Genomic DNA, 23,098 nt, shown 5'->3' on the forward strand with positions numbered 1-23,098 from the left:
AAATGAAATAAATTAAAGCTTTACCATTTCCTAGTGAATATGTATGTAAACCAAAAGTATCCATCATACTCTATTTCAAGAAACCATTCTTAACGTAACACTGTTTTGGAATAATGTCTTCGGTATATATGTCATATATTTATCGCCAAAAACATATTCTAATGAAATAGGTACAGATGATTAAATTACCAAAAATTTATAATATAAATTCATTTTCACACATTCATGTGTGGCAGAGAGCATTCTGAAATAACTTCCACAAATTATATAGAAACGAGCAACATAGAAAATTCACCTTCCACTTCACAATGCCATCAACATTTGTCGAGAACTAAAATTCTCACCATCTTAACTTATGAGTCAACAGTGCACAATTACGTTGCTTTTTAAAGAAAATATCTGATCTCGTTTTTGTTCAAATAGGTATACAAGGAATGTATACCTATACTAGTGTTAATAAACATTGATTTTCGAAATCTCCAAATCATACTAATACGTAATATTAATTTAATACTAGCTAATACCAAACCAGCCATTTTGCTTTTGCACTTATTAGGAACATTCAGCTACTTATAGTGAAATTAACGTTGACTCTCAATTACATATAATGGATATTAAATATATCCCCCTGTTTTTATTATATTATTTTAATTACTATTAATGCATACATCAAGATTGTAATTCTAATATTAATAGTCGCGTTTTTTTAATCTTCGTTTTCTCATAAATTTACCTTTCTAAATACCTTAGTTCGCGTTACCATTTATGTTCTCCAAATAATCGATTGCACGAACTTCGTGCGAACTGATAGTTTACCGTTCGCGTGACGGTGGAATTAATCTATAATCATGCGACGTTCGATAAGTTTCGCTGGATCTTGTACATCGTACGGTATCTTGGCTGGGCTATTAGTTAACCCTATACTAAGTTCACGAACCAGAATCAGGCCAAGAAGAGAGTCACGAAAAGTGACGGATGTCAAACAGCGAAATTGGGATCACGAACGATCTCTCGGCGGAATTATGCCTCGGAACAGTTGCAACTTTAGACAAAGTTTTGCACGGTAATCTCCTTGAATTTGCCGCGGCGGTTCTAAGGCAGCGATACCGAAGAATTTACGCGGACTTATCCGGATGAAAGTATAAGATTAAAATGTAATCCAGCGTCGAGAAGTCGGCGGGGATTGGAAGACGAAGAAAGAAAAGTGCTCGGTGTCCTTGTTCTTTGAATAACGAATGGTTAGCCTGCGTTGTGAAATTTAGAAGATTCTTCACGGTTTATAGCTCTAGCTCTTCTCCCTTTAGTCTCGTTTCATTTCTGCTTGAATTTTCGATTTCAGTTGTTATTTATGGATGAATTAGCGTAGACAAGATGGGGTGTAAAGATAGACGTGATCTGTCATTCTAGGGTCAGATATAAATGGAACTTTGTGATCGAAACGGCGTGTGGTAATTTCGTATGGTTTCACTTTCGATCCTCGAGGTTTGCGAATAACGTGTGACTTTTAATCAAATAGTTTTCTTGTCTTACGATTAGTCAGAAAGTTACGAGGGCGAGAAAATTTCGAGTCTTACCACTTTTGTTGGAAATTATGCCTTTTAATATCGGTGACACTTTTCGTATGAACTTGTAGGCAAACTTTTTTATTTATCACCAGTTATGTTATGACTATTTCACGAAAGATCGGTATAACCTATCGGCAATAATTTGATAACGTCAAACTACTACTTTTATCTCGAACTTCTTTAATTCCATCTTCCTCCAGTAATGTGTTTAACTAGTGCTATTCCTTCTACATAAACAAGTAAACTTGTATTAGTAACACTCTCAAAAGAATATTCGAAGAAATTAAAATTAAACAAAGCATGGTTCGAGATACTATTCAAATCTTTGAAAGTAAAATATCCATTCCGATCAAAATGAACCGTACGTCTCTATGATGTTCATATGCTAAGATATTGACCTCACCTACGCCATCCTTACATATATATCTTATAATTCAATACTACCCACCAGAATAATTTTCCACGTAATACAGATTAGAGAAAGTTCAGAAGGATTAACAGATTAACATCGATCGATATTCCATAGACTCGTGTTGCATGCAAATGAGAGCACTCGTTCGAGTAGCAGCACGAAGCGGCCATTTTGTATAGCACGAGTGAACATAATGGCAGTGTAACGTAAAGTGTACGATTAAACGCCTATCGAATGTAAACCTATAAACTTTTCATATCTCGGAAACAAACTCGGATCGATTAACGATAATGTCACATATTTTACACACGCTAATTCTCTAAACAATCCAGAGGAATCTACTACCGATACCATCGAGTATCGTGTATTACTCTACGAGAGATAGGTACACGGATCACCTACGTGAAATCCACGTAAAAGCGAAATAGGATCAGAATCGGTGACACGGGGATATCGAAGTGAAGACTCAGAGACACGGTGACGTCATCAAGCAGGTGTGCCTGTTTACAGAGCGCCAACAAAGCGGGGTTATTACGTTAAATGTAACATCTTGTTAACGCAAAGACTGATCCTGTCGTTCCTGGATCGAGGCTGTTCACGAAACTCTACGCAACCGTACCGGCATAAACGCGATTTCATTTGTTCCAGAAATTGTTTTCCCTTCTCAACTAGGCTGCACCCCGTCTCCATCCCTGGCCCAGCTCGTATTTCGCCTCCTCATTCACAAAAATTGCGTCAACAAGGAGATAGAGGGTGACTTTCCTCTTCTACTTACATTACCGAGTTTCTTATTTAGCTCTTTCTTTTTCAATTTATGAACTTCCTTCCTTAGTTTTACATTTTCCGAGCGCACTGTCTATTTTCCAGTCTACCTCTGAGTACCACTCGGGTCCCTCTTCGTTCATCCTTAGCGTCCACCTTTGCCTTTTCTCTTTTGTTCCAAGGAGCAACTCGACGTATCTCGATTCTATCGGCTGTCCCTTTCTCTCGAGGCAGTGAAATGAAGTTCTTCCGTTTTCCCAGGGTCTTCTTTACGAACGGCCACCACTCTGCTCTCCATCCATTCCGGGGCTATGCCACTTCGCCTTCAATTATCCTCCTAAGCGCTTCCTGGCCGCAAAAATTCACCGAACGAACCTAATTTATCCGATCAGTGGCAGAATGTTTCGATCCTGTTTCCCGTTTTTCATTCTCAACTATCCGTCATCCTTCCTCTTCTTCTCGCCGTTCCCTTTTTCCTTTCATTTTCTCCAGTTATCAAGCTTCCTCCTCGACACCTCGGTATTTTATCTTCTTGCGTTTCAACTAGCCGACATTTTGTAAGCCAGCTATCGATAACGCGAAACACGGAGGGCTATCTATGAGAAGCGCCATGTTTGTTAAAGTGGCGTTGAAGTAATTGTGATTAAAAATTGCTACGCTTTTGTCGAGGAGCAACGATAAACGACAAATGCCACACGTGTCACTTGTCTAAGGTCCCGAGTGTCACAGCCTCAGCGAGTGGCACAAGGTAAAGGGCTGCAACGTTAGGTTGCAAAACAGTATACACATGTTCACTCCAAGATCCTTTTGCTCAGGTACTTTATGCGATTACCTTACGCTATCCTAGTCTTATTATTAATAAATATAATTGTATTATAGAGATATTTATTACCTCAGCAGCTTTGTCTCAGGGTTAAGAACGTCTTGCTTCTCATTTGATACTTATCGAATTTAAATGTTCAGGCATTTGAAAAACACAGGGACGTTCGTAGGATTCGAAAGACACGGTGTACCATAGGAACGAAGGATTTCGAAAAACCGAGCGGAAATTTAAATTCGCAGACAGCGTATTCTCGCAAAAGACACTCTTCCCCCATCGATCTTTAAACGACTTCCGATCGAATCCTCTCAGCGACGTATCGTTCGATTTTTCATCGACGTCATGTCCTTCCCTCTGTCGTGTTTCGGTTTTCGTGGTTTACGGGGAGAGAACATTAACGATGAAAGGTCAGGTTCGAAGACGAGCAGACTCCCGCTGTTCTCTTTGATGTGCATCGAAATCGTCATTTCGTCCTGCACCGTCTGGTCGTGCATGGTATTTCACCCTCCGCTGACCATTCGACGAGCGGTGCCTTCTGGCAGGGCTGAATACGCGTTCGTGATCCACTGTGGAAAAAGGAAACCGCGGAATCCTGTCCTTTGTAAAAATCCTCTGACGTGGGGCTCATGGTCGCGGAGAGGAAAATATTTTCACCATTCAGGCCACATCGACCGTAGACAGTGTTAATATTCGTAAGCATGCCGGCCATGTCTCGGTGTATGCGGCACTCCGACGAGACTCTTCTATCCAGATGATTACAACACGAAGCTTTTCTGGTCTACATGTACGCTGGAGATGAACCGTGCAAAGGTGTACAATCATGGTTTCGTGTAATGTTGCGTACCTTTGCGTGGACCTCGCGCCTTTATGCCGGTAAAAATAAGTTTTTACTCGTGAGCCGAGAGTTCTTTGTGCGATTCGCGATGAAGCTTTGCGGAGAAATTAGATTTCGGTTGGTGGGACGTGATTGAAGAATTCTGTATAGGGTACGGTGTCTTTCGATCATCGATCGAATCTGCGTTACATCGTTTAACATGTTATTTGAGATTTACGAGTGGAGGATTAGTTTCCTACTCGCTTAAATTAGGACGATAAACAGAAGAGTCTGTTACCGAATCTGCGAGACATGATAATTATATTCCATTATCCGTAATATATAATGGAATTAACAGAAACTTCAAAAAAGAAAAGCTAGTAGTTCTACGTCAAATATCGAATCGTGCTTGCAATTAAACTAGAATCCTGTCAAATTTAAAAACCAAACTTCAAACCAGTCCCTTGTTCGTTACCCGTTTTCTCTTATCGGTGTTTCAATTGAACAGTACATTCAACGAAACACATCGCTGAACGTTACACAAGAGAAAAATAAAAATTCTCTACGAGAAACAATGCATCTATTCACTGAACATAAAAAATTCATGTTCAATACCGTAACTGCGATATAAAAATGAAAAAGAGGAAAAATACGCGCGTTTTGATTCAAGCAGAAGAATTGTTTGATCATGCGAACCTATATACCACGTCGCGTGAAATCAGCCTGAAATCAACTTCTCTCCGCTTCTTTTCCGTTTCTGTCACGAGAGCTTCATTTCTTTGCCGTTCTCCCTGCACCCCCCGCGACGGATTCTCGATGCGAGCTCCGTGTCACCGTAGTTCTCGAAAGTAGCAAGAACGTAGCCAATTTCCTCGATCTCACGCTGAATACCCGAGTGCTTCTTTTCCGTTTCCCTTTGTTTCCCGCTTTGCACCGACACCGTCTGCCCTCACCTTTTATCCCGCCTCTCTCCTTCCCGATTTAAACGATTCTCTCGACGCCATCGGGGGAAAACCTTAGCCCGGAGAGTTCGTCTTCCTCCTGATTTGCATACAGACAGCAGCCTGCATGTCTCACTCGCGGGAAAACGGATTCAATTCTTTCTTCCGCTTTAACAATACGCTTTAACTCGCCGAATTAGTGCCGTGTTACCTTTGGGTATGGATGGATTAGTAAAATTGCTCAGTGAAGTGAAAGATTTTACGATTTACGCGAAGGGTCTTTCTTCAGCAGGGTGTAATACAAATTTGAATAAGAGATTGCGTAGAGATTGAGGAATAATGAAAGTTCATTCGTTCAAAATTGCCTTCACCGATCGTTTCTTCCCTCGCTGCCGTGAAGAACTTTAATTCGGTAATTAACTCTGTTGCAAATACGCGACATCAATTAATCCGATTAAACAGCTGGTAATAGGATGACTAGTTCGATTCAACATCTGATGAATAGGACCCCTAACCGAAGACGTTCGCATCCAGTTTCTCCGGGACCAATTCCTCGAGCTTAGAATTCCTCTGCAACATTAAAATTGAGTTTTCCTGAAACTGCCTTTGGTACAGCACCAACAACTTTAATTATTTAAGTCACCTGTTTCTGGCCCAGAAGATGGAACATAACGTGGTATAAATAAGCCATGAAAGCAATTCGTTCAGCGATCCCGAGAAGGTTGCCACTTTGCTTCTTCAATTATAGATGGAATTAATTTTAACAGTTCACCTATTACCAACATTGCTTTAGGGACCTCTCGTTGCGTTTTTAAACGTCTCGTCCTGTTTCCATTGTGTGTTTTATTAAAGATTTTATACGCTGTTCAGTAAATTCAGTCTCGATTGCTATGCATTCAATCTTCCGACTACTTAGGATTCTATTTGGCGACATCGCAAGGAATGCAAGGTAGTTCCGTGATCCTCTCAGGGTCTAGCATATTTTATTTAATTTCCAGGCGATAGAGCCGAATAACTATCGTACAATTTTCAATCTTCTCTTTTATTTCCTCTCGTGCACCTTATTTAAGAGTATTACGTCAATCTTATCTCCTATAAGCTGCGTAATCGCTGCAAGCTATTTTCTTAAACTTCTTCTACCTACTTTTCAGATTTTCTTAGCATAAATTTTTATATGCTTCTTTGGTAGATGCTTTCACACGTTGTGAGCTCATTTTCTATACGTTCATTAACCGCGTTTTGAAAATTTAACCACGCGAAAGTTGTAATTAATTGCGAAGGGGAATGAAAACCAAATGACGTCGAGTGCAAAGAGTTAACACCGAAACTGAATTTTAATAAACACCCGTTCAATTTCCTTGGTACTCCTGTGGACCTAATCGCGAGTATCGTAAAGGAAATCGCAAACCAATTAACACTCCTGCATTGACCCCTTTCTGAAACCCGATTCACTCGGGGATCGAGGCAATTCCTTCAACGGCCTCTCGTGACTACTTAAGTCGCTTTGTTCCCCCTTTTGTCCCGGTATTTCCGTTTTCACTTCCTCCATGACGCCGGTAATTCCGTTTCGCCAGACGGCCGTTTGTTCTTCCTCAATTTACTCCGCGTCGTGTTATCGTTTACGAGCTACTTTCCCTAAGAACGCCCGATTCGAATGCGGTTTCATCGCGGAGCAGAGGAATACCTCCGGGAAGGATCACAGATGACGACGAATCGTTAATATGCAAGTGGGAATAGATCGGGCCACGTCGAAGCCGCTCTGCGTGTGCGTGAACCGGCAAACAAAGTTAACGAAGTTGACAGGATAAACGAGGCGGACAAATATTGGCTAGGATATAGGGAGGGTATAAACGAATATGAAACGAGGAAAGCTGCGGACAATTTCGTCGATAATCTTGTTTTTCTGCGGCTTGATTCTCTGAAGGGGTTGGGAAACGAACAGGGGCTCTGTGTTATCCGTGTATATTTAATTAACGTTAAATAGGCTTTTTATTGGTTTTAAGCGAAAGATTATTCCGATACTAACGGTTGGAAATGATAATTATTGCACGCGATAGAATATTCGATGGCACAGTGGTAGATAAAATTAATAATACTGTTGGAACCCGAATTTCAATATACAACAGGGGTTCTAGTAACAAGGCTACGTTGGAAAAATACAAGTCGGCGGAGAGGAAAAAAACAAAACAGAAATTGAAACTGGATTTAAAACTGAACTGACTACTGAACTGGAACTGTACTGACACTGTCCTTTCGCAAATTTTGTGGGCGCTTATATAATGTTAGTTTTTGGGGGGGGGGGTGAAAATGACCATTGGCCCTTAGTGAAAGTGGGAATGAGTCAATTATTTTTGGACTCTGAAATAGGCTTGCGTTTATCAGCCAGGTCCTTCTAGTGACTAAGGGCCAACGAATCGTTAGTCATCCAACAATACCTATGTAGATATTTTAGTTTCGAGATAAATGGATATTTAGTGGAATATCTAACTGATAACAGTATTGAACATTTTTGCAAGTGTGTGCACTATTGTACGACGTGTTTGGTACTTTCTGACACATATAATTTTCAGGGATGAAGAAAGGTTAGGATGAGTGAAGATACATTAGAAATGGTCAAGTCAGAGTGTGCGTACATTTATAATTACGAAAAGCAGAGTTATTTTAAAACCTTAGCAGAATTTTTCAATGGTCTAACTTGCTTGTACATCGTATAATTATAATCACTCGTATATATTTTACTCTAGGACAAATATCATTTATCATTTAACTCAGACTTCATCACTCATCGAAGAGATGAGCACGAAAAATAATAATTTTAAAGTTAACGATAGAACGTAAATTACACGAACAATTTCGGGAGTGATTCGTTTGACAGGAAAGTGAAAAGTAACGCACGACCCATAACTTTGACCATTTCCAAATCCTTCGGACGTACATGACGCGGCGTTTAGCATATGCGATACGGACTTGGTCGTAAAAGTGAATTATCGAGGTACTCACCGTTGATGTGGAGATTCACGAGAATATACTTGGGCGGATGAGTGCTGATCTGGCACTCGTACTGGCCCTCGTCGCTACTGTTCACGGGCTTGATCTGTAGACGCCAGTTGTCCGGATATTGGAACTTCACCGTGTACCTTGGATCCCTTATGTACGAGTGCTGCCCCACAGTCAGCAGATTCACCTTTTGCCCGTTGTCTTGTCTTCGTACCCAGGACACCTGTTTGATAGATTATATTAGAAACATTCGTTCACTTTCTTCCATGTCTTTTGGGTATTTTTTAATTCCATTTCATTCATAAATATCTAAGATAACTTCCGTGACTTGGGGAAATAATTTGCAAGTGTTACAGAGAATTAACACGTTAGCTGTCATGCGTATTTATGAGGGAATCCCGGTCAGACCATGCGCGCTGCTTGTAAGTGCGTGATATAGCAATACCAATATCTGTTTAGGTGACAACAAAGTATTACAAAAATATAAAAAACGGGCTGCGTTCATCCTCATTTAATTCTCTACAATTGGTCGAGAGATAAGGACTATCTCTCACGACTTGGAAGAGAAATGGCCAGAAGAATGACAAAGCAAGTTGCCACATTTTGTGACACCTGTAAAGGACAACCGCTTTTTTTGTTTAAACTGTTTCAATAAAATCCATTCAAGTTTTTTGATAAGTAATATTCGAGTACAATAATGATACAATACTGAAATTACTTACAATTTATGAAAACAATGTAATTTTTGAATTTCTTATCGCATTTTATACTGTCAGTCACCGGTGACTGACGTGGCAGCTAACGTGTTAACGAATTCAAAATCATGCGTTGATTCTTGGAACCCCCGATGACAGTAGAGAACAAGAAATGCGATAAAAGGTCCAATAATACGAATATCGAGGATTAAACAGTGTCAAGAATGAAGTAGTGCACTATCGGAGCGTGTGATTAATACGCGCAAAATGTAACTGGAGAGGTAAAATCATCCCTTGAACACGAACCCTTAGCTGGTAGGACAGACTACGTCACTTCACTGTTCTCGTTTTACTCGCGGAAGATAAGAGAGAATTCTATCGTGGCATAGAAAACCGAAGGAAGACGCATGGTCCGATTGCTCGAAATCCGCAGTTTATCCACGTAACTGGAATTGGATAGTGTTTCCCCACACTCCCATTAAGTGTGCGCGATATCGTACATCTTCGACATGGACATCAAGCTAGCTATTATCCGCTCAACAGAGATTGCTGCGTATGGACAGCTATCAATGATGCGCGTGATCGCTGCCGATCGTGATCGATCGCTCTTGCCACCTTCACGATGGAACGCGAAATATTTGATAGAAAATTCTGAACCACGCTATCTGCCATTAATTTTTCGAAATTAATGAAACTCGTCAGTGGCGATTTGATAACGACACAATTTTTGACACGATGAAATATCTTCTTGTCCGAAAGGATCTGTTTTGGCCTTTGAAATATTTAGCTGAGGGATACAATTGCGTCAATTTTAAAAAAATTTTTTTAAACGGATTAATAAATAGATAGAACGTTATGTAAATTAACGAGATTCCTTTGAGCTAGGTACGAGAAATATTTCTTCTAACTTTTTCTGGGTGTCGCAAATTTGACTAGCAGCTATTTAGACTAGGGATTTCACCAATCCCTATCCCTAGTATTTGGAAAGAATCACTGTCTAGCTTGGAATAAAATACAGGAAACGATGAAATATCGAGCTAATTCCCAATTATCGATATTAGACGATGGAAACGATTTACGTAGGATCATTTGGTTGTTAGATGTCGACATCTCAATCGATGATACTGTCACGAACAGTAAAGAGAACCCGGTATTGTTCGACGATGTCTCGAGTAATGCGTAGCAATAAATATCGTCTTTAGCCGAGTTATGCACCTTCAAGATAATCATGCATGGATAATCGTGTTAGCCGACACTGTCGTTAGCAGCACTGGCAACAGCAACGACATTAATAGCCTAATATTACGCTGAGGTGAGCTCGACCGCAGTTCAACCAAGTGCAATGCTTTTAGGATATAACTACTGCTGGACGAGTTTCTGTAGAGTTGGTCGTAGTCGTTTCGCTAGTTCGTGGAAGCCTTGGTAAATTCGCTTGAAAAGACAGTGGCCACCGCGTGTCATCGGAGAGTAAACACAAGTGTCGAATATGCTAGAGCTGTTTCGTTTGCAAACGCTTAGTTTCGTTGTCTGATTGTTCATAGACAGTATGAGAATTTATTGAAATTGTCTAGAGCGATGAAACGGGGCGTTTAAGTTTAATTGTATTTCCAAGCACTACGTGTGAATGTGTCATAATTTTTTGATTGGGCAAGCTGTTCAAGCCAGTATGTTGTTGTGATGAGACACACCTTGAAGACACGTCGTCTAACATCACCTCTAAACTCCGACATAGGATAAGAAACCCATTATGTCACACCAACTCTGTATAAATACCGCCCCGAAACGAAATAACATCAGACAATAGATAACACACCTCGATGACACACCGCATCACCCTTGAATTCAGACATAAGATAAGATACCCATTATGACACACGAACTCTGTATAAATACCGCCCCGAAACGAAATAAAGGCTGGTCTATTATCGAACGTACTCCTTGGCTGTTTCCTTCGCGAAGGCTTATACCTACGGGCTAACCCTTCGACCATCTCTCAAGAATCGCTCATCCTAAACCTTTTACGCCACCTGTCTCGTGACAAGAGAAACATTCTCGCTGCTTATTTAGGTTTAGGGTAAGATACGTTCGAGAGGCAATTGTCAATGAATGTAGGAATGCTAGGATTTGAGAGTGAATGCAAAGGAACACTTTGGCCTACCTAGCTGATGATGAGCAATAAACAGCAGCTTAGGGTTCAGTCCGAATGTTTAGAATAACGTGGAGTGCACGTGGAAGGACGAGTGACCACGTGCAAGGATCAGATGAACGGGATATTTATGACTGTATGGAATGAAAATGAAGAGCGAAAGACGCCTGAATGTTTAGGGTACCTGACCCACCTCGAGAGGGAGGCTATGGGAAATGCGTGATCGAAGAAGAAAGCTTGAGTATGTAAGAAGACAAAGTGCAAGGTTCAAATGAGGCTGTCCTGGGACTGTCCTGTTGGTGAGAGTATACACGAAGTTTGAAAGAAAGTCGAGTCGATGATAGTTCGAAGAGTAAATAAAATATACTGGAATTAAACAACATCCTTTATTTCGTATATTGCCAATCAGAACATATCCCTACATGTATGTATGTATGTCGATACATATTTCACGTATACTCGTTATCATAAATTCGTTTTCAGCGGTACGTTACCCTTTTTCCATCCTGTATTTGTCGTTTGTCACATTTTCTCAGACTAAGTATTATCTCGCTATATTTTTCGCCGACCATAACAAAAGAAGCTAATGACGCGCTACGTCTCCGAGATCACGACCAAATTTTATTCTCTTCATCGCGAAAACCAATAACGGGGAAATGGACGGGCTAGAAATTTTGAGTGACATAAATATACGTGATAGTCAATTTTGAATATTTATGAATGTTTCATCACGTTTCTTTATTTATCAGATAAAGTTATTTATCATGCATTTCTCTTAAAAATTCGTTTATTATTCTATCTGCTGCTTCATTTGCATTTCGCGTGTTTCACCTTTTATGAATGTGAATTTGTACGAAGCTTATATAAAATATTCAAAAAAAAAAAAGGAAATAAAAAAAGAATAAAGGAAAAAGAGTTCGGAGGAAATTTTACCGATTTGAACAGACCAAAAGCTATCTCGCGAATTATTACAATTTACTCAATTCGGGTATGGAAAAAAATGTTCGATATTATCTCAATTTCAAATTAAAATGAGGAAAATATAAGAAAAAATCTACTCGTATAGAAAACTTGATTATAACCATGCCCTATCGTAATTTTACTAAGCCCTATTTCAAACAATTTCCAATAATATTCGAATTTCAAATCAAAGGGACCAGAAGTAAAAAGAAATTCTACTCACACGGATATTCAAATTGCAACCTCCTCAGTAACTATTACATTTGAAAAGAATTTTCATTCGCATTTTAATCGAAAATCATACCACAAATAAAGTATATTTATAATAAATCCCTGCAACGGTAATTATTTACCTCTCTCTGTGTTTACTATATCCAGACATTAAAAGAAACCAGAAAACAAACAACGCAACGCGCGTCCACTGCAAAATGGCTGGAATATTTGTGACGCGGAACGATCAGATTCACGCGATGCAGGTGTCAACGACTATCAGTGAAATTCGCACAGAGGTTCGCCGGCAGCTATAATTCCTTTTCGACCTCGCTGGGACACGTATAATAAGGGCGGATATTAAATTAATTCGAACGGGGCGATTGTTCCAACTGCAGCAGACGTGTCTGCCTACCGGAAGCGCCGTCGCGAGCCAAGATATAAGGCTGGCGTACGCAAAGAAATTAATTAGAATAAATCGTGCCCACCTATCTTCGTGGAAACGAACTTTCTTACAGTTTACAAGATTAATTGTGAGTTATCGTCTTTCTAATTTCCTGCGAAGAGTAAACCCGACGAAATGTGAGACCCCGACTATTAAACTGTTAAGATATGCAAAACGATGCAAAGGATATGTAAAGGTATGTAAAACTATGGTGAAATATGCAACGGTATGTAAAAATATACAGAAACATGCGAATAAGTAGAAATATACAAGACCTTTCGCCTACTTTTGCATATTATAAAATGTTTTACATATTTCTCCATACGCTTTACATATATTTGCATACATTTCCCACGCTTTGTACATATTTTACATATTTTTGAATCATGTATACTCTATGTACCATGTATTTTCATCGACGGTTTTGCATATTTCAGTAGTCGTTCCGGGTTTATGTCCGGCATGAACGTTGAACGTTTCGAACGATTCGTAAGAGAAGTTGATAAATAGGGAAAAAGATGAGACAAGGGTTGAAAGACTCACGGTTTTATCCTGAAGCAAGGATATCCTGCAGTCGAGCAAGGCACTGCCACCGGCCTGTATGGTCATGTTCTTGCTCTCCCCCTCGATATGAGGGCCCCACCGATGATCGTGATGATGTTGATGTTTGTTCAGCGTGCTGTGCGCATCAAAAATGTAGTTCAACATCGGCGCGTCCGTCGGTACCGATCGCTTTGCCGCCGTCGTCGATTTCGTTGATACTGAATCTGTTACCACTGGTATATCTGAAACAATGACGAACGATCGATTAAAGTCGATGTTCCAACGTTGTGATTCCATCTTAACGCCTTGCCCCATGATTCGAGTTTCGATCACGGGTACCATAGTACTCACAACGTGTCGAGTCCGTTCGTGCGAACGCTACTGTGAATAATACACAACTGAGACGGAAAGACATCGGTGAAAACAAACCATGAACCTGACACGCGTTGTTCACCTTGGGTCCTACCTATAGACCACGCCTCTCATCTACGATACCCATGTATGGCACGAGGTTCCTTGCCACGATACACACGATATTGCAGGCGAAGGGATTAACTATTAACCCTTTGCACTCGACGATTTTTAAACTGACGATAAATGGTAAATAAAGAATTGTATAATAATAGAATTGTAGAATTATTTGATTTCGATACCTCACACACTGTTACATTACATTAAATTTGATATATTAATTAATATCGATCTTCCAAATTTTATGAAATTGTGATTGAAAATCACCTCTCGAATGCAAAGGGTTAATTTTAATTCGACTCAATTATTTTATTTAATCAAGTAAATATCCGTTTACTGCAAGAATTAATTTTACGCGAATATTAAAGATCTGCGTGACGATGAATAAATATATTTAGCTTTGTATATAAAGTTAATGTAATATCGCAAAGAAAAGAAATTTGCATGGTGAAATTATTTTTATAAAAATAGATGAATTTTATGTCACTCTGTGGAATTTTTTCGCGACTACAATTTTAATAATCGCGATATAAAATTAAGTGATCATTAAATTAATTCATAGATGCAATACCGAACCAATACACTTTTATTCGAAATTAATGCAACGCGATTACCGCGTGTTAATTATGATTTACGTATCATACGGGGTACTCGACATCAAATTAATCACTTTCTTTTGCCGATGTACACTCACGCTTCGTTGCAACGGAATATATGCTTGCTACTGTTGGTTACCGTCGATATCCACGTTCGATTTCCTTTTTTTCGATATTTATTCGAAAGTTTTTCGCGATTTATTAATCGACACATCCATGTCGCAGATCCCGTGCACCAGATATCTTGTCGCGATATTCACCAGTCTCTGGAGATCTCCGTTTCCCGCTGTTCACAAGTATTGGACAGACAATTGACAGCTGACAAGTACATATTGGCGTTTCTGTTCGTTTCCAACGTCTGTCCATTCAGGTTTGTAATCGTTGAATGAGTACACAGTACAGCGCAGGGGAGTAATTACTAGCGTTGATATTCTTCGTAAAAGAATTTTCAGCAACGAGGCGGAGAAAACGAAATATGACGCGTTATTCGTCGTTGACATAATTAGAAACCTTCGAATTACTTCCAGCTACGAGTTTATATTATGTACTTTTCGAATTACCACTTCGGTGTTCATCAGCTGATCAGTTCCCGAGTCTCTTTATTCCTGTTATTTAATTTATAAAATTACAATCTTCGAAAGGCGAATAAATGAAACATAAACGAATTTGTAATATCGCAGAGCGAAAATTCAATTATCATTTGTAAAAGAGAGCTGTTTCATTCGTAGACAGATATCAAGCTGCTGATAATTCGAAAGAACAGATTCCGATCCACCTACACTCACGATCGCAAAGAAAATGTCATTTCACCGAAATAATCGCATCGAATTTCCCAAATCGATCCACTCTACTCGATTCTCCTACGCAATTCAACTCACTTTGCACCTGGCATCAATATTAAGTTCGTCGATTTACAGCCGTCGTTGCCCACGTTCTAGAACCCGTACAATTTTTATAAACAATTTCCATGCACCTATGGCGAACCCATATCTTACCATTAGCACCGAGATGGGACACCTACGCGAGGTTTCGAGCGTGCTTTGTCTAATTTATCGTTCTTCGGTCTTCAAGCGAAGAAAGATAGGTGAATGGCGAAAGAGGGTGAAACAGGCGAGCTCGAGGGTTCGGTATCAGACGTTCTAGGGCTGCGATATTTCTTCGATCGCGTGCACCGCATCGGAAAACAATAAGTACGTATAAACGCATAGATATTTGTCTGATCGTACTGCGAAAAGGATGTACGATGCGTCACTTAAATATAAATTTATACCCATCGGTCGGCTGCTCCGAAATCCACCCCTATTAGCAGCTCCCCTATCTTCTCGTTAAACCGTTCGATTCTGCTTCTGAAAATTTTAACTCGCCACGTTCGGCTCGTTCAGCTTTGTTTCCCTTTAGGCAAGCTTTGGGATTTCGTTGCGAGTTGCAAAGAGGAATTTATGTTAAGGGAAAATTTGTACAGAGCGAGATGCTACTCGTTCACGTTTATTGTGCACTTAAAGTGCACTGAAACTAAGTGAACTTAAAGGGAAAATTGGATGTCGACCACGGGGACGGGATTCGAGAGTTAGAGGGAACTTTTTGGTTTCGTTAGTGGTTATTTGCTGTCGAATAGCGTGGAGAAAATTGGCAGTGGCAGGTGTAGATGTAGTCAGATGAAATTGGACGAAGAGTCGTGCATAGGTTTAATGGTCCAGGGAATAAGGTTCCTCAAGTGGAGAATTATTTTGCGTTGTGTCTCTATCTCCGTTTTGCGAGACAACTGTGATCATAAAGGGTTGGAAGATCGAAAATTTTATAACGTCGGAGCGATAATCGAGGATCCAATATTGATTTCATATTAGTAGGAGAAACGGAAACGAAAATTTGACTAAAGCTCTGTCAAAATGAAATAATATGGCTGTGGAAGTATATTTTTAGATTAAACACTGTACCGAATAAATACATTTCTCGCTTCGCAGGATTTAAAAGCCAAAGATACGCTATAGCAATTTAACATAAATACTCGTGAAACGAAGATTAGAATTAATGGAATGACAATTCAGATTTCTGTCAAAAGCATTGCTCGATAAAATTATTATTAAATTATTAAACGCTATCATTATCCCCCTACTCGGCGTATTAAAATGCAATCAGTAAGGGGAGATTCTTAAAATAACCGTAAACGTTGCTCCTGATTATCCTAAATAATCCACAATGTAATCTACTTTGCTCCAATCCTGATTCCTTCCAACAACCAAATACGTTCAATCCATTACGAAACTCGCGCAAATCCGACTCAACATCCACATCCCCTAATACCATTACAAACGAACAACCAACCAACACACCTCCAACCAAGTATTAATCACCTAATTACGTTGCTCGGAATCTACCTTCTTATTACTCCTGCACGAACCGCATCCTTCCGGTAGAATCTGGCAACGAATCGACCACCGCCTATCCACCCCTTTCTCTCCATCTTTTCAACCCCTACGAACCAGAACGTTCGTCTATCACTCTCTGTCCAATCTTTTCTCTTTGCTTCCGTCGTGGAAATTTCGCCGCGGCCCAGGGTGAAAGAAAACTGATCGGGAATTCCGGTGAAACCGTCGAAAGCGTGTCCCGGATACTGAAGAGGAAGCGACGGCTTCTTGCCTCGGCGAATATGAAAATCGTTATACGTTCGTATTGACATTGTCGTTCGACCGTGGATCGGGCCATGGTCCCTTAACCATGCCTTGCTGAGTCACGTGACTCGCGAATATTCAAACGACCGGTCGAGAGTCTGGATCCTGGAAAAAATTCGCGGAGTGTTCGCGCTGGCAAGTCCTTCTTGAAATCTCTTGTTCAAACACGGTGTGATTGTACCCCACGGAGAAGTCAGCCCGACGGCACGTTTTTCTTCCGCCCAACGACCATTTTTCGTTGGGTTATGCGAGCTGGTAGATTGATGTTGCAGGCAGGCACTGAATATGGGCAAAAGTCTCGTGCTGAGGGCTGGCTGGGCGAGTGGAATTTCTTGGGTGATCTCGATGAAGAAGATGCAAATAATCGTGGATTCTCGTGTTACATTCTCACAAAATAAGGGAAGATTTATGTGGAGAATAACGTCGTATTTGTAATTTTAACGAATGGGAGAATTTAAATTAATATTCGACGCATCGGTCATTTCTCGACAGTTTTATTATTCGATTAACACTTTAATGGCCGCACGTTTACGCAGCCAAACGTTGTCAGGGATCGGCAATATTTTTGAAAAATTAATTTAAAAAAATTCTACTTAAAATTCACGAAATAATACAACATGCGCGGACATACACATAAAATAAAAAACAATAACAATTTAACAGCAAATTTAATATTTCTCCTTTGTGTGATAATTATTAATTATTAATCGGCGGTAGCATCACACACATGTTGTGCGAACGGCCATTAAATTGTTAATTAGAAATGTCCTGTCGCATTGATAAGCTAACTTTAAGAAGGTATACAAGTATTTGTACGTCATGACAAAATCAATTTTTGTACCGCGTTATGAAAGGAATTTTAATAAATTAGGGCCATCGAGAAAGAATTACGAAGTTTCTTTTATACGAGCTCAATTGTCTTTCTTTTTGAGGAATAGTATGATCTTATTAAACGAAAGTTTGCTTCTAGTTCGAGAAATTTGCGACTCGAATGAAGGCAGACGTGATCTTCTAATGGCAAGGGAATACGATATAGAATATAACGCGAATAACTTCTGTAGGTTGTAATGGGGAGGTGGTGGAAGAACACGTAAAAAGCAAACTCGATTTAAGTTAGATCCGTTTCAAGAAGGCACATTGGAACAGTTGTCAAGTGTTATAACATTTTATCAATAAAACTGCGATACTATCCGACGACGTCGAGGAAAAATCGATTCGAAACATAAATTGTAAACATGCGAATTTTCAAATAGCTTAGAGAACACTACATTCAATAATGTATTTTTCTCTGCGGTAAATGTGCCTTTTAATTCTGGAATTTCTACTTTTGTCCGCCGAAAATGGCGAAAAATTTTTCAAATCAACGAAATAACGTGTCTGTACCACGCAAAAACATCGAGTTTATCCGAAAGTTTAACAACGAATCGATTAACGAATACATCAGCCCGGAAATTTCATTCATGACTGTGCATGGACCAATTAAGATAGTGGTTCTTGTCTCTCTGCGGTTTTTCCGATCGAATCACCGGGATTTATCGAGTAATCACCCCGAGGTATCTCGCGGATATTTTTTCCCTCTCTATTCGACCGAGTACAGAGGCACAATCAACGCAGCTATCCCCATTGGCCGCGAAACCTCGCGAGCATCAATCGACCCATTTTTTCGAGACTTGCAAACACTCGAGACTTCTGACTTGGCGCTTTTCCTCGGCATTGCATCGTGTGCATTATTCCGCATCGTCGCGGAAAAACGAAGTTCGGGAGGGGAGGCGAGAAAGGGAAACTCGGTACGAGATTATGTCGAATTCGAGACCCGAAGGACCAATCAGACATCGGACCATTTTGGGCAAATTGACTTCCAATCGCATCGTTGATAGCTTAAATAGAGTATATCGCGAATAGATACGCGTGATACGATTTCGATACATTACGATTGTTGAAACAGGATACGTTTAGAGAAAAATGAATACCTTTGTGTTCGTATGATCGAACGATATATTTTTTTTCTTAAAATAGTATCAAGTTTCGACTGTAATTTCAGATTCTAACTGTTCCAGTGTAATTCCATGTATGTTAGTTTGACTACTACGTTAGGAATGTAAAAACGAATGATCCGGTTTTCACCCTCTTTGACATTTATACGAATTTTTGTAGAAATTATTCGATCCTATGATTAATTATAACGTACTAACAAATATCATCACCGTATTAGGCGTTTCATTTAAATACTTAGAAATTTTACAAAAATGATCGGCTCATAAGGATATATGCATGACATTGTCAGCCCAAACGCTGACTCGTTTCACTGCGAGGCATTTGTACTTTATTTCCCTTCTGTCTCTAGTAATTTATACCGCGATTTTGAACGCAATGTGCACGGGACTTAACAACAATTACACCACACCTTTTTCTCTTAAAATAGTATCAAGTTTCGACTGTAATTTCAAATTCCAAATGTTCCAGTGTAATTCCATGTATATTAGTTTGACTACTACGTTAAGAATGTAAAAACGAGTGATCCGGTTTTCACTCTCTTTGACATTTATACGAATTTTTGTAGAAATTGTTCGATCCTATGTTTAATTATGATGTACTAACAAATATCATCACCGTATTAGGCGTTTCATTTAAATACTTAGAAATTTTACAAAAGTGATCGGCTCATAAGGATATACGCATGACAATGTCAGCCCAAACGCTGACTCGTTTCACTGCGAGGCATTTGTACTTTATTTCCCTTCTGTCTCCAGTAATTCATACCGCCATTTCGAACGCAATGTGCACGGGACTTAACAACAATTACACTGTTAATCCTTGAAATATCGTTTCCGGTATTCCGTTCATCCCTTTGTTTAGGACAGACTGTGTATCTAAATGTAAAGGCTCTGAAATTTGACAAGTACCAGTGTTGCGGCCCTAAGACCGCAATGTCCCAGGTCAAGTGGAAGACTGTTTTATGTCTTTATTGCTAGTGTCCCTTGACGTCTATACACTCATTGTCACCTAAGCCACCGCTTGGGTAAACCGTAAGAGGCAACAATATGTCACCCTTAAGACGACAGATAAGGCATAAGGACCCAGATTGTTTAAACAATCACCACCACCGAAAGACGCTGGAGCTAGCACACATCCCCAATATTATTCGCAACCAATCAGTAGACAGAAGAAGCTTATAAAACCACCTACAGAACAGTCACGAAGAGAATTCTCCTAAAATACAGTCCACTTAACATTTCGAAGCTGGACACAACCTTCCTCAAAGAACCGTCGACCTAGTGACGATAAACATACACCACACTGGTCAAGTAACAAATAAGCTGTATCATTATACACCTGCGCAAATGTCCAAACAATACGCTATTACAAAATGTTCACAGATTCCTCACGATCGAGTATCCAATACAGAGAAACGTTTCCTCGATGCAAACTCCAAGAGTGGAAACGATACGCGTAAATTCATCTTGAGGAGCAATGGACGAATCGGCGGTCTCGCGTGTCGGAAACATGCACGCGAACCCGTCTTCGTTTCGAGGACGCGCGTTTCCGCGATTCCGTCGTCGAACACGACTACGCCGTAATTCCGGCAAGTCCGCGTAACCACGGTAAATAATTCCGATTCGAGGCACAGGCCAGTGGCGCGTTCATGTTTTATGCATAAACCAGGCCCGCGGAGCACCACGCGTTATACCTCGTTGTAGCTTCTGCTGGAATCACGGATCCTGCCACCACTTAAACGTGTATCGGTCCTGTCCTCTGCTTCGACGTCGCTCTTTCTACGCGTTCACGCGTTGCCCCTAACCGTGTACACCAGGGAACTGTGTCTTGTTACGAAACGGTGTTCCAGCTTATTGGGTGTCGAGCTACGACACTACGAAACGAGATTGTGTTTCGAAAAATTGCTGAAATTCGCGGATCAGCCCTGAACCGTTCGACGTCGACGAGTCTCGCGAGCTTTTGTTGCGCGAGCTTCAAAGTTCGAAGGTGATCTAACGAGGCTTAATTAAATTGCACGAGTACCGAGTTTATTTACGTTTCAATTGTAATGGTGCTTTACATTGTTCATCCCTTTTCTTACTCTAAAATGCGCGCTCAGATACGTCCTTTCTGTATAGTTTGCAGGTATAAAATGCCGAAAAGGTATATTACACACAACGAAATCCAACGCACGATTCCGAATTTAAATCTGAATTTCCACTTTTAAAAGCAATCCAAAATCCTCTCTCTGCACTGTTCCTCCCGGCATCACGGCATACCGTTTCAAATCGCCCAAACAAAATTCCATTTTTCGCCAAACTACCGCCGATCCTTCCATCCCCGCGCAGACCTTCGCTTTTCAACTTGCACCGATTTTTATCGCGATATTCCGAGTTTATTCCGCCCCGATAGCCGACCAAAGTGCTTCTCCCGCGGAAACTTCGAATCCCATGGTATTCGCGGCACGCCACACGCTTGAGACACGATCGGGATCGCAAGAGACGCGATCGCGTACGTCGACAGGGAACGAACACGCGAAACTTAAATAGAATGGCAAGGGTTGCACAAGATCAATTTGACAAATTTGTTCCCGCGTAGCTTGGGATAACCCCACGGGTCTCAAGTTCCTTCAAGTAGAGTAAAACTATGCATGACGCGCGGAACCACACCTATTTTATCAAAGTCAAATCGATCGAGCTTAATTCGTTTATTTTATATATTATTACGTGATTTGAATAGGTCAACGTAATTTACCTTGCCGCTATACTATTTCGAAAGTATAAATCCTAGGACGTGAAAAGCGAAGTCGAGTAGCATCATAGTACTCTTGCCTCTATAAAATATTGTCAAAACTATATTTGATCATGTATCAAGCCTATATTTCGTTCAACGAGAATTGGCAGAAAATATGAACAGAAAGTTCACGTGATCGGCCTTGTGGCCGCAGATAAGTGGCTGCTGAACGTTACTGCTCAGGGACGTCTTGTAGCAGCCACTGAGAAGGGCTCCCGCATGAGTACACTGTGTTAAACACATTGTTCAAGTTATCGAACAAAAGTTTCGACGATTCAGAAAATAGCCAGAAGAAATTGTACATATAATAGATAAATAAATTAAACGTATAAATATAGTGTTTTCATAACTTAACTTGTACTTTCATTTACCTCCCTACTTATTTTGTTGAATAATAATATTAGTAATATTTAATTAATATCGAGGCTAAACTGCCTTAGACGGGGGATACTTAGGTAACATAGGAATTTGTATTTATGGAAGTCAAGGATTCACCGAGGACTTGCAAAAAAACCTCGAACCACTGTCTTCCATCTAGCAGCGAGGGTGCGAACGTTGGTCCCTACAACGAGCAGTTTTGGTTTAGGAAATTAGTTTCTTCCGTACTGTGTAAGTGTTATAGTAAAAACTAGTAAACTCTACATGCCAGCGACGTGGGGACGATCCCTACCCCTACGTTTTGTCTTTTGTCTCCAGTTTTCTGCAGACTTGTGATCTGCGTGGCCCTAAACAGGCCAGTTCTAACCGTACGCCCGTTCAATAAATCTATTTTTCAGTCAAATCCTATTAGAACTGAAATCGCTATAGCAATCCAATAGGATTTTTCCTTCTTATTTATATAAAAAAATTAGCTCACCACGATATTAGTCGAAAATGTCAATAAAATTGAATTTTTCAGTCAAATCCTATTAGAATTGAAATGGCAATAACAATCCAACAGGATTTTTCCTCCTTATTTATGTAAAAAAATTAGCTCACCACTATATTAGTCAGCCAAATAGTCTAATTAGCCAAATTAGATTAATAAAAAATCTATACAGTCTTTCCACTGACTACTATTCCTTTGCGTTATAACCCTTTCAACAGCAAGGATTTGAATATTACGTTTCGACCCAGTTCTGTTAACGCGCCTCGCGTGCAGCTGCTTATATTTCCTGCCAATTCTCATTGAACGGAGTATAGTACTCGAAAAATTCGCCTAACCTCACAACCGTTCCCTCTTTCCCCGAAGTTCATCGCCCTCGCTTCCGTTTTGTAGAAGAATTTGGTACTCGTCCAGATATCC

General features: G+C 40.1%; 1 protein-coding gene across 1 annotated transcript in view; it reads right to left on the bottom strand.

The window, feature by feature from the left end:
• LOC108554655 (uncharacterized) overlaps positions 1-23,098 on the bottom strand; it is a 58,265-nt gene that overhangs the window by 19,727 nt on the left and 15,440 nt on the right. The window contains exons 2-3 of the mRNA XM_017910000.1: positions 13,311-13,552; positions 8,315-8,534 (exon numbers count right to left, since the gene is read on the bottom strand). Of these exons, the coding sequence (XP_017765489.1) occupies positions 8,315-8,534; positions 13,311-13,552 (462 nt within the window). The remainder of the gene's footprint in view (positions 1-8,314; positions 8,535-13,310; positions 13,553-23,098) is intronic.

Source organism: Eufriesea mexicana, unplaced genomic scaffold, assembly GCF_001483705.2.
Source record: "Eufriesea mexicana isolate 0111107269 unplaced genomic scaffold, ASM148370v2 scaffold40253, whole genome shotgun sequence".
Classification (NCBI taxonomy): Eukaryota; Metazoa; Arthropoda; class Insecta; order Hymenoptera; family Apidae; genus Eufriesea; species Eufriesea mexicana.